Below are 11,473 nucleotides of genomic sequence, written 5' to 3'. Positions count from 1 at the left end.
ATTATTTAATCAAGGAGGACATGTCTTTTTAATATCAATAATAACTATGTGAAGAAGGCTAGTGTGCAGTGTGTTATTTAAAAGAGATTGAATTACAACAAACATTCCAAATCCGATTCAAATAAACACTTCTGGAGCTAACAAGTCTCATTTCCAAGAAATCATGACCAAATTCCCCTCTGCATTTTACTGTAGAACACAGTTGATTTATGTGTGGTTTCGATTCCAAATTCTTGCATTAATGGTACATTAGGAGTGTCTAAGAGGCAGGCGTTGGGGAGATCATAAAACATGGTTTAAATGCAATCATGTCAAGATGTCTTCTATGTATGGTCGGGGGGAGGGGGCATATTGTGAAAACTTGTGACGTGAGGAAATTACCACAAACATGTCTAAACGTCAGAGAAAAACAGAGCACATCATTTCCAGTAACCTTAAATGTAGAAACTTTAGTAATGTCCAATTGTTAATCTTATCCTTCCCTGCCTACATGATTGTAAACTGTCGGAAAACGGTCACTGTTCGCTGAGAGCTCTACTATAAATAATATAACATATGACTGTGTTGTACCGAACTTTTGGTAACTAGCTAGTATCGTTCACTATTTTTCTCCATTCATATTTGATATTGACCACACCTTCATCAGGAAGTAAGCAAGCAACTTCTCAATCAACGTTGCACGCATTCATTATGAATAAAAACATTTTCCGATATACATCGCATGTAACCTGCATGACGCAAGAGAAACAAATCTTACATGAAACTTGCCTCTTATGAATGAGTTCACCTCAGAGTAATACCTTGACTTCCGCGTTTCAGAAAAAGGTTAGGTATTGTCACTGTCTCTAGCGTTTAAACTGTACACCACTGAAATAAATGATGCACTGACTGCATGTGTTTTCGATACTAAAGAAACCAACTGAAATATCTAGCTAATAGTTTGCGCTAGTTAGTGCCCCATACTTTAAATTCTGCACTTCAGAGAATCAACGCATGTTTTGAAAGCAAAGATATTTGAAGTTTGATCACTAAGCCCACAAAAATGTCCAGTAAATTGTAAGCCAATCAGGGAAGGGCTTGGGTGATTGCGTAATGACGCACTCGTTACTAGGTTATTTCTAAGGACGAAGAGGAAGTGTGATGTGGCTTTGAGAAATTTAGCTACAAAAATGGTAAGAGTGAGAGTTGTTCAACTTTTCAATATCAATTCGTGACAATGATATAGGTTTTCGTATATAGTATCCAATTACCTCTATATGACATGAGTAGCTGGCAAATGTTTCTGCAGACAGTATGTGTAGCTAGCTTGCTTGTTAGCAAACAGTACTGTAACGTTAGCTAGCTTTGCCAACAAGGGCAATAAATCACGACAAAACATCTCGATCTTGGTTGTCTCAGTTTCTCCTATCATACTGACCTAGCCCTTTCATTTAATAGTATATTTGTTAGATGTCGATTGCATATCCACATGGTAGATGCCAATCAGTGTAACAGTTCGCAAACTCGTCTGGTGCCACGTCTGGTGCTTTAAAGACAACCGGGTTTGGGAACTCAAAAATAGGTCAAACGATGACGTCAGTGATCTTCGGGTTGGAAAGTGGGGACTCTAGAAAGAGGCCCGAGTTTTCGAAATGTAATTCCGAGTTGGATGACAGTTCAAAACGATTTTCCCAAAATCGTTTTTTTCCGAGTTCCCAGTTGTTTTCTAACGAGGCATTAGCCGTTCCGGGCCACCAATGTAGCATGCCTTTGTGTTTTATACCGCATTCATGTGCTAGTCAGAACTTTAACATTTCCGACTTTCTAACTGGTTATATTTATACACGAGCAGCGTTCAACGAAGCAGCAAGTCGAACACTTCCGAGTTTCCCAGTTCCGACTAGAATGTGAAGGCGGCATTATTCGCCGTTTACATCGTGACCTATTTCATTACGCCTTACATCATCTTCACTGAATCTTTACCTGGTGGCGGAGCCTTTGTAACGCAATATGGAGGAGGGCCTGTCTCATCAGCTAGCGAAATATGGGATGGGTATAATTTGTGGCACGTTCCAACAGGAATCTGTGTCAAAAACTTCGTAAAGTACAAGGTTGCCAACAAACAACGCATACAAAGTAACATGATCAATCCACCTAGCGAACTAGCTGCCGAATAGGCATCAATTTATTCTTAGTTTGTCGATAGGCTACCAGAGTGAGTAGAGGCATTTTTTGGGGAATAAACATTGTGAGTAAAACACGTAATTAAATCGCCCAATCCCTACCCCGGTATCTTATTCTGCCGCTATACAACTTTGTGTGCGTTGTTTGTTGGCAACCTTGTTATTTACAAAGTTTTTGGAACGGAATCCTGTTGGAATGTTCCACAAATTATACCCACGGCAAAATATGACTTTTTCGTTCAAGACAGGATACATATTGTTTCGGGTGATAATATCAAATGTTTTGTAAAGTTACTTTTTTCTCAACTTGTTTCTTTAACTTAATTTATAAACCGGGTGGTTTGATCCATGGATGCTGAACATATGACAAAACAATACTGTTTACTGTTCTAATTACATTGGTAACTAGTTTATAATCACAATAAGGCGCCTCTAGGATTTGTGGTATATGGCCGTATACCACAGCCCTAAGCCGTGGTATATTGGCCACATACCACATCCCCCTGGGCCTTGATGTTTAAATATAGCAAGTCAAGCTAGCTTGTACTGCAGCGCAGCTAGCTGTCTAAAAGGTAGGCTAGGTTGAAGATTCCATTGTAGCTAGCACCCCCCACCACCACCACCTTATAATTAGCATCAAAAACCATCGCATTAAACTTAAACGGGAAGCAACAGTTATATAATTGTCTTAACAGCCAATGTGTATTATTTAACATTACTATTAAAATGGTACTTATTTATAGGAATGGTTAATTGTTTAACAAGTTGCTAGCTATCCCATAAAGCCATCACTGAAAACCACATATTTTCATCTTCTGTGGTTTGGTAACTTCCTGTTCTTCAACAGAGTCTGGCTGGACTGAAGATGATGCAAAGTTTGGAAAGTTTCAAAGTATGCAGCCTCAGTCTAGCAATGAACCCTTCCATTTTCACTCAGTTGTGGATGTCCCCATTGAAATGCATGACATCCGGCGCAACATAACTGAGTGCTTATGGGTAATGGGAACTAGGCTTGACATGCTGAATACACCGGCCATGCGCCCCATCATGCGCATGTGTATTTTGTCTATCCCCACCAGACACAATCGTGACGCGCAGGTTAAAATACCAAATTCAACTATGAATCAATTATATTAATTACATTGTACCCTACAAAAACACCTGCAACCCTATGCATGTGACTCATAAATTCTGCAAATCTATAAAAGAAAAGCTTTTTAGTTATCTTTTAATCTCTTCTCATTGTCTTTCAAGCACCCACATGGGTTTATCCGGCTGAAATCCAGTAAGGAGGGGACCTGTGGAGTGTCTCAAATAGAACCAAGTTGTATTCTAGCGATGGCTACGCAAATGCTCGTTCACACACGCCAGCGGTGTGGGGGAAATTATTGAATAATATGTATGTGTTAAAAATACATATGCAGCACACGCCACATGTATAATGAGGTTTGCACGTTATGTTGTCTACAGGAGGATGCCCAACTGCTGAACGTTTTTGAGAAGGTCCTCAGCAAAAGCAGCCACTAGCTAATGTTACAGGCTTGGGCTAGGTTTAGAGCCTTTATACCAGATCAAACTTGATTTCAAATATTGTATGCCCAATTGTTGGGATGCTAAGAATTTGTTTTATATGTAATTTTTTTAAATTTAAATACCTATTTTCTTGGTGAAAATTTTAGTCTGATGCATTTCTTTCATTTGTCACTCTCTCCTCTTGCAGTCTGCCATTTTTAACTTCCAGAGTCTTCTGACTGTGATTCTTCTGCTCATCTGTACATGTGCCTACATCAGAGCTCTAGCCCCCAGCCTGCTAGACAAGAACAAGTCAGGGTAGGTACCATTTTGAGTTCAGTTTATACATTTAAGGGCAACTCTGGGTGGTAGCCCATTTTACAGACCGCAATGAACAAGGTCTATGAGTATATCGCAAGCAAACCGTGCAACTTAATTCCCGATCTGTGATTGTACTGTTTGTGTCAAGTTTTCCATGTCAGAAGGTCCTTAATTGGTAGAAAATTCTGATTTTAAAAAGGCATTATTTACAGTGCCCAATAAATAATTAAATCCAATTGTTAGATGTTACCATTGCCTATAATGTACTTTTTGGACCACCAGCCACTGTGGCAGGTAGATTATTTATTTTTTCATCTTAAAGCAACTCAGATTTTTTTCCCAGACAAAATATATTTTTGCCATGCATTTATAAAAGAAGAAACTAAAAGCAGATGACCATGCTTTGTAATGTTTCTAAAACAAGACATTTCTTAGTAAAGATACGAGCCTACCAAGACGAGCTAAATTACTTCTATGCTCGCTTCGAGGCAAGCAACACTGAAGCATACATGAGAGCATCAGACGTTCCGGATGACTGTGATCACTCTCTCCGTAACCGATGTAAGATCTTTAAACAGTCCAACATTCACACGCATTACCAGGACGTGTACTCTGAGCATACGCTGACTAGGGCGTCTCTTTGCTGTCAGTGGAAGCAGAAGACTCAAACTAGCATTGAAAAACAACCAAGGTTGCACTGTACTGCAGCGCCAGCTGTGCCACCAGAGACTCTGGGTTCGCACCCAGGCTCTGTCGCAACCGGCCAGCGTCGTCCGGGTTAGGGAGGGCTTGGCCGGTAGGAATATCATTGACTCATCGCGCACCAGCGACTCCTGTGATGGTGTTTCCTTCGACACATTTGTGCGGCTGGCTTCCGGGTTGGATGCGCGCTGTGTTAAGAAGCAGTGCGGCTTGGTTGGGTTGTGTATCGGAGGATGCATGACTTTCAACCTTCGTCTCTCCCGAGCCCGTACGGGAGTTGTAGCGATGAGACCAGATAGTACTACTAAACAATTGGATGCCACGAAATTGGGGAGATAAAGGGGGAAAATTCGGGGGGAAAAAAAGAAAAACAACCAAGCTTGTGAGCAAAACAATGTTTCCCCCCAAAGAAACACGAGGGCAATGTCTAACTTTGTGGACTTAAATTAGACCAATTTTTATGCCCGTGCGCAGCGCCTATCTTCACTGCATTTTTCTGTTAGCGTCTAACAACTGGATTTAATACTTTATTGTGCACTGCTCAGTGATGCCAATTTAACAACATTCTAATGTGGGACGCTTCTCCAATGTTATGCCCGAAGACGGAATGTTATAAGGACAAAGCAGTGTACCGTAAAGTTCAACTAGAAGAACAATACTTTTTCTATTAACCTGCCTCTAGATAGCCTTGTTTGTTAGCTATTGACAGTGACACATTAATACTTGTGTTAAACTATTTTGCTTTATTTCTCAACAAATAAACAACTTGTCAGGGAATGTTAGACCAGCCTATTCTCCTCTCCATTGGGTCATTATTTTTCTTGGGAGAACACAGTCCATGATTCACTATAATGAGGCTGAGGTAACCTAGTTTCACACAGCTAGAGCTAGGAGGGACGAAGTAAGTATTTTGCGCAAGAATGATTTGTTCTTGAGTGTTTTTGGTTGTGATGTGCCACAGCAAATGTTTCATCATGGGTCCAATGCGTGTTGCGATTGATTGAATCTCTGAGGCTAGCATCACTGCTACATCGACCAATATTCTTATCTCTATGAAAAGGATGTGTTGTTGGTGACGACCTAAAACAACACTTGTTTCCTGTACTACACTCTTTCAGTGGCAAAATAAAACGATCACTGGAAAACATTCTGTTTGCCCCAAAAACATTTACTTCAGATACATGAGCTAATTTATTTCATAGTGCAAGAGTTTAGAATGGAAAGCCTGCTCTGGTCATTGAGGGATTGGGTTGGAGAGGTGCTGTTGGCCAACTAGCACACACACAGGAGAATAATCTGTCTGACCACACACACACCTAAATATTCAATCTGTGGATGAAAATGCAGTCTTAGAAATGCCAGTTACGGAATTCAAATCACATTTTATTAGTCACATGTGCCGAATACAACTGGTGTAGACCTTACAGTGAAATGCTTATTTACAAGCTCCTAACCGACAGTGCAGTTTTAAAAAATATGGATAAGAATAAGAGAGAAAAGTAGCAAGTAATTAAAGAGGAGCAGTAAAGAATAACAATATATACAGGGGGGTGCCTCCAGTACAGAGTCAATGTGAGAGGGGCACCGGTTAGTTGAGGTAGTATGTACATGTAGGTAGAGTTAATTAAAGTGTCACGGTTTTCTTCTAACTCCTCTGACAAAGAGGTGTAAGCAAGGATCGCACCAAAATGCGGCGTGGTAATTTTGATACATGTTTAATAAAACGAATAAACACGAACAATACAAAACAACAAACGTAACGTGAAAACCTAAACAGCCTATCTGGTGCAAACTAACACAGAGACAGGAACAATCACCCACGAAACACTCAAAGAATATGGCTGCCTAAATATGGTTCCCAATCAGAGACAACGATAATCAACTGCCTCTGATTGAGAACCACTTCAGGCAAACATAGACTTTACTAGATAACCCTACTAAGCCACAATCCCAATACCTACTAAAACCCCAAGACAAAACAAACCACATGTCACACACACCCTGGCCTGACCAAAATAATAAAGAAAACACAAAATACTAAGACCAGGGTGTGACATAAAGTGACTATGCACAGATGACAACTGAGAGTAGCAGTGGTGGGGAGGAGGGGGGGAATGTGAATAGTCTGGGTAGCTATTTGACTAGATGTTCAGCAGAGAGCTGTTTCGAAGCCTCTTGGACCTAGACTTGGTGCTCCGGTACAGGTTGCCGTGTGGTAGCAGAGAGAACAGTCTCTTACTAGGGTGGCTGGAGTCTTTGACAATTTTCATGGCCTTCCTCTGACACCGCCTGGTGTAGAGGTCCTGGATGGCAGGAAGACTAGCCCCAGTGATGTACTGGAACGTTCGCACTACCCTCTGTAGTGCCTTGCGGTCGGAGGCCGAGCAGTTGCCATACCAGGCAGTGATGCAACCAGTCAGGATGCTCTCGATGATGCAGCTGTAGAACCTTTTAAGGATCTGAGGACCTATGTCAAATCTTTTCTCCTGAGGGGGAATTGGTTTTACAGGGCCTTCAGAAAGTATTCACACTCCTTGACTTTTTCCACATTTTGTTGTACAGCCTGAATTTGAAATGAATTAAATTGAGATGTTTTGTCACTGGCCTACCTACACACAATACCCCATAACGTCAAAGTGGAATTATGTTTTTTAATCAACGGAAAAGCTGAAATGTCTTTGAGTCATTAAGTATTCAACCCCTTTGTTATGACAAGCCTAAAATAAGTTAATGAGTGAAAATGTGATTTGCTTAACAAGTCACGTAAGTTGCATGGATTCACTCTGTGTGCAATAATAGTGTTTAACATGATTTTTGAATGACTACCTCATCTCTATACCCCATACATACACTTATCTGTAAAGTCCCTCAATCAAGCAGTGCATTTCAAACAGATTCAACCACAAAGACCAGGGAGCTTTTCCAATGACTCGCAAAGAAGGGCACCTATTGGTAGATGGTAAAAAAAACATTGAATATCCCTTTGAGCATGGTGAAGTTATTAATTACACTTGTTCATGGTGTATCAATACACCCAGTCACTGCAAAGATACAGGCGTCCTTCCTAACTCCATTGCCTGATTTTACCATGAGGCCAATATTGACTTTAAAACCGAGTTTAATGGCTGTGATAGGTGAAAACTGAGGATAGATCAACTGCATTGTAGTTACCTAAGGATCAACAACATTGTAGTCACAATACTAACCAATTTGATAAAGTGAAAAGAAGGAAACCTGTGCAGAACAAATATTCCAAAACATTCATCCTGTTCACAACAAGGCACTAAAGTAATACTGCAAAACATGTGGTAAAGCAATTCACTTTTTGTCCTGAAAACAAAGTGTTATGTCTGGGGCAAATCCAATACAACACATTACTGAGTACCACTCTCCATATTTTCAAGCATATTGGTGGCTTCATCGTGTTATGGGTATGCTTGTATTTGTTAGACTGCAGTGTTTTTCAGGAGAAAAAAATGTATTCACCTTTCAGCAGGACAATAACCTAAAACACAAGGCCAAATCTACACTGGAGTTGCTTACCAAGAAGACAGTGAATGTTCCTTAGTGTTGACTTAAATCTACTTAAATGTCTTTGGCAAGAAAGTGGTTGTCTAGCAATGATCAGCAACCAATTTGACAGAGCTTGAATAATTTTGAAAAGAATGTGAAATGTTGCACAATCCAGGTGTGGAAAGCTCTTAGACTTACCCAAAGAGACTCACAGCTGTACTCAGCTTCTACAAAGTTTTGACTGAGGTGTGAATACTTATGTAAATTATATATCTGTATTTCACATTCAATAAATGTGCAAAAACTTCTACAAACATGTTTTCACTTGGTCATTAAAGGGTATTGTGTGTAGATGATTAAAACATATATATTTTGATTTCAGGCTGTAACACAACAAAATGTGGAAAACTTTCTGAAGGCACTGTAGGTGTCTAGTCCTGCTGAGTAGAATTCATATCATGGAGCTTCTTCAGATAGGAGGCGCCATTGCCTCCTCTTCTACCACCACGATAAGAGCCCGTACATGGGCACGGATGTGAACTGTCTGGCCTGTCTGTGTCTCCTCTGTGGAGATAATGCTCAATGTCCAGTGTCTCTCCTGTGTTATCACACACAGTGGAGCTGTGAAAGAGGCCTTCCTGGTTGCCACCTCATGGCTCAGTAGCTCATCCTCAACCCCTGGCTATAAGCCCCCTACAGCAGCAGGGATGTGATAGTGGCCAAGTCCTATCTTCAGACTCAAGTATTTCTGTCTTTCCTTTTGATGTGGCTTAGGGGATAGGCTCGAGGAGGGATTGTGTAGGGTTTGGCCACCATGTTTAATTATGAAGTTATACATTTTTTTATTGAGCTGTTGAATTAAATATATGTTGTTCCCTTTCAGAATTTTGGGAATATTCTGGAAGTGTGCCAGAATAGGTAAGCTATGTACAGCCTTTTTTTCTTAATCGTTTAGCTGGTTGCTAATATGTCGATTTGCTATATAAGAGTAATTGTGACCGAACACAGTCTTATAACTCTTTCTTTTTCTCTCTTGCTCTCTTTTTTTTTAGGTGAACGTAAGAGTCCCTGGGTGGCTTTTTGCTGTGTCTTGATGGCTTTCAGTATCCTGTTTGTACAGTAGCACACCAGACGAGGAGGGGAGAAGAGGAACAAGAAAGGAGAAGAAGCTTCAAATGGACTGTACGATGCACAGCAGAACCTGGATAGAGAGAAAGGGGAAACTCATCTCCACCATAGTAATGGATAGAGCGAGGGGTCTGTGTATGAGGCTGGGGTTGTCAGTGGTTGTCCCCTCGCCCATAAGGAGTGTGTGAAATTCACCAGGGACTCTTGTCGGTGTGTGTAATGTTTACTCCAGTCATGGGGGGGGGGGGCAATGTCTCCTCCACTATTCAGTCAAATGCTTTAATAACTCAGTTTCACCCTCTCTTTGTTCATGGGATCAAAACATTGTTTCCTCTCTTGTGCTAGAGGTTGGTCATAGAATTTCAAACATATCGTGAAAGACAGTGGTTTGTATTTTGCCTTGATTGGGCACTAAACTAACTTTACTGTGTTTTTGTAATTGAGAAGTGTAATTTTTTTGAGGACATGTATGCTTTCCATGAAAATGATATTACGATCGGGGAACAGCTGTTTCGTGGGGAATTTTATATGTGTTAATTGAACTGCAACGTGGAAAGTTTATAATGCATTTACAACACAAGCTCATAGTCTTATCATATCTCCTTTATATTATTGAGAGGTTATTGTTGGAAGTCAATGTGATCAAAATAACATGACACCCAGCAGTCATAAGGCTGATTGTCTTAACTACATGTCAGTTTCATAGAGCAGTGTATTTTTCGTGTTGTAATGGGTCTATTTATTAAATAACCTTTTTTGAAACTGTTTGAGGCGCCCAGTTTGTTACATAGTCAAGTACTTTAAGATCCATGCATCTATGCTTATTTCATATTTGGTATCTGTCAATCCTAGATAACCCTTGGAGTGCACTATGGTACAGTTGAAGTCTGAAGTTTACATACACCTTAGCAAAATACATTTAAACTAAGTTTTTAACAATTCCTGACATTTAATCCTAGTAAAAATTCCCTGTCTTAGGTCAGTTAGGATCCCCACTTTATTTTAATGTGAAATGTCAGAATAATAATAGAGAATTATTTATTTTAGCTTTAATTTCTTTCATCACATTCCCAGTGGGTCAGAAGTTTACATAAATTCAATTAATATTTGGTAGCATTGCCTTTAAATTGTTTAACTTGGGTCAAACTTTTTGGGTAGCCTTCCACAAGCGTCCCAAAATAAGTTGGGTGAATTTTGGCCCATTCCTCCTGACAGAGTTGGTGTAACTGAGTCAGGTTTGTAGGCCTCCTTGCTCGCACACGCTTTTTCAGTTCTGCCCACAAATTGTCTATAGAATTGAGGTCAGGTCTTCGTGATTTCCACTCCAATACCTTGACTTTGTTGTCCTTAAGCCATTTTGTCACAACTTTGGAAGTATGTTTGGGGTCATTGTCCATTTGGAAGACCCATTTGCGACCAAGCTTCAACTTTAACTGATGTCTTGAGATGTTGCTTCAATATACAGTGGTATTGAGTATTGAGTGAGCCACCAATTGTGCAAGTTCTCCCACTTAAAAAGATGAGAGGCCTGTAATTTTCATCATAGGTACACTTCAACTATGACAGACAAAATGAGAAAAAAAATTCACATTGTAGGATTTTTAATGAATTTATTTGCAAATTATGGTGGAAAATAAGTATTTGGTCACCTACAAACAAGCAAGATTTCTGGCTCTCACAGACCTGTAAATTATTCTTTAAGAGGCTCATCTGTCCTCCACTCGTTACCTGTATTAATGGCACCTGTTTGAACTTGTTATCAGTATAAAAGACACCTGTCCACAACCTAAAACAGGCAGTATGGCCAAGACCAAAGAGCTGTCAAAGGACACCAGAAACAAAATTGTAGACCTGCACCAGGCTGGGAAGACTGAATCTGCAATAGGTAAGCAGCTTGGTTTGAAGAAATCAACTGTGGGAGCAATTATTAGGAAATGGAAGACATACAAGATCACTGATAATCTCCCTCGATCTTGGGCTCCACGCAAGATCTCACCCCGTGGGGTCAAAATGATCACAAGAACCGTGAGCAAAAATCCCAGAACCACACAGGGAGACCTAGTGAATGACCTGCAGAGAGCTGGGACCAAAGTAACAAAGCCTACCATCAGTAACACACTACGCCGCCAGGGACT

General features: G+C 40.3%; 1 protein-coding gene across 1 annotated transcript; it reads left to right on the top strand.

Annotated features, from left to right (window-relative positions):
- Positions 1–1,067: 1,067 nt before the first annotated feature.
- Positions 1,068–10,100, top strand: LOC115117859 (protein kish-A). The gene is made up of 4 exons (XM_029646363.2): positions 1,068–1,172; positions 3,883–3,992; positions 9,094–9,128; positions 9,263–10,100. Exons 1-4 carry the CDS (start codon positions 1,170–1,172, stop codon positions 9,331–9,333), a joined length of 219 nt encoding a protein of 72 aa, XP_029502223.1. The 5' UTR covers positions 1,068–1,169; the 3' UTR covers positions 9,334–10,100.
- Positions 10,101–11,473: the final 1,373 nt, after the last annotated feature.

The sequence above is a fragment of the Oncorhynchus nerka genome, linkage group LG27 (assembly GCF_034236695.1).
Source record: "Oncorhynchus nerka isolate Pitt River linkage group LG27, Oner_Uvic_2.0, whole genome shotgun sequence".
Taxonomy (NCBI): domain Eukaryota; kingdom Metazoa; phylum Chordata; class Actinopteri; order Salmoniformes; family Salmonidae; genus Oncorhynchus; species Oncorhynchus nerka.
The sequence above is the reverse complement of the archived record's forward strand: the minus strand, read 5'-3'. Positions and strand labels throughout refer to the sequence as shown.